The following is a 1,257-nucleotide window of genomic DNA, read 5'->3' on the forward strand; positions in this document are numbered from 1 at the left end:
AGCCTGTTTGAGCTCGTTTACAGTGGGACGAGCTCAAGCTCGCCTTCCAACTGACGAGGCCTAAACTCGACTCGACTTGTTTACACCCCTATAAGAACCACAATACTTATACAAAACAATCAAAAGAAGATAAAAATGGCATACGGTTGATTCGGCCATGAGCACGGTATGTCCTGCGCCTCTGCTTCTGAGCTTGGTTCACCTGAATGTGAGAGATATGGAGAGCATCCACATCCAAGCCTTTAACCTAAATAAAAAATGACAAAATAATTAGCATTCAGGTAGTAATTGAGGGTAACTCTCAAATTTAAACATCAAAGCCTTACATCAGCATTACTCTCAGCATTTTTAAGCAAATCCAATATAAATCTTGCAGATTTAACGGGCCAGCGACCCTGTCCATTTGAATGGCGAGCCTTGGCTTGAGCGGTTCGCCCTACACCCCTGCAATACCTCCTGAAGGGGATGGCTTGTTTGTGGGCAATAACATCTTCAAGATACCGTTTTGCTTTAGCCAAAGGTAACTTTCTGAGAGCATGAGCAGTTTCCCTGGTATTCTGTATGGAGAACATAAGAATATTTCTCAACTTAGATCATTACTGCAGGACCAAGGATAAGAATGATACAAGCAGAAACCTTGAATATAATTGAATAAAATTAAAATGGTTTAATCTATTTTGATATTATTTTATCAAAAAAACATCACCATCCTCATTGCCATTATCACAAGAATTTGGATTTGACATTGTGAATCTTCATTTTTCATTCATTCGTGTTAAGTGATTTAGACCAATTCTACTCAAAAGTACTTGGATAACATCAAACCTTTGTCTACCCCTTACCAGCTGAGGTTCTGGCTAACATACAACAGAAAATTTTTCGGTAAAAAGCCATGCAAAACAAATTTGTAACATATCATAACAATAAAATATAATTGAAAATTAAACTTTAATGAATTAGATGCACCAATAAATATATAGAATGAAATTTACGGAATATAAGGGGAAAAACATAGATAAAAAACACTATGAAAAGATGGTGTACAAAGTGCAAACAATTGTGTGAAATAATATTAGTTAATATAAAACTTAATAAGAATGAATTGAGAAGCATTGGGAACTGAACTTAAATAATAAAGATGAAGCTAATGATAATGAGGTCATCCCAATCAACAATCACTTAATCAACACTTAAAAAATAGCTTCACTAAGCATCATGATGGTGGACAATCATGGACGGTGAAATAGTTCAAATCAT

General features: G+C 35.4%; 1 protein-coding gene across 1 annotated transcript; it reads right to left on the minus strand.

Moving 5' to 3' along the window:
- Positions 1-91: 91 nt before the first annotated feature.
- On the minus strand, positions 92-587 carry LOC110112288 (60S ribosomal protein L17). Its single transcript, XM_020844457.2, has 2 exons — positions 327-587; positions 92-247 (listed from the first exon to the last, which is right to left on the minus strand). Exons 1-2 carry the CDS (start codon positions 570-572, stop codon positions 107-109), a joined length of 387 nt encoding a protein of 128 aa, XP_020700116.2. The 5' UTR covers positions 573-587; the 3' UTR covers positions 92-106.
- Positions 588-1,257: the final 670 nt, after the last annotated feature.

The sequence above is a fragment of the Dendrobium catenatum genome, unplaced genomic scaffold (genome assembly GCF_001605985.2).
Source record: "Dendrobium catenatum unplaced genomic scaffold, ASM160598v2 original_scaffold_284255, whole genome shotgun sequence".
NCBI lineage: Eukaryota > Viridiplantae > Streptophyta > Magnoliopsida > Asparagales > Orchidaceae > Dendrobium > Dendrobium catenatum.

Coding starts and splice junctions, on each gene's coding strand:
- LOC110112288 (XM_020844457.2), bottom strand. CDS start 572: ATGTTCTCCATACAGAATACCAGGGAAACTGCTCATGCTCTCAGAAAG. Junction 248..326: donor ATGCTGAGAGTAATGCTGAT/GTAAGGCTTTGA, acceptor TTTTTTATTTAG/GTTAAAGGCTTGGATGTGGA.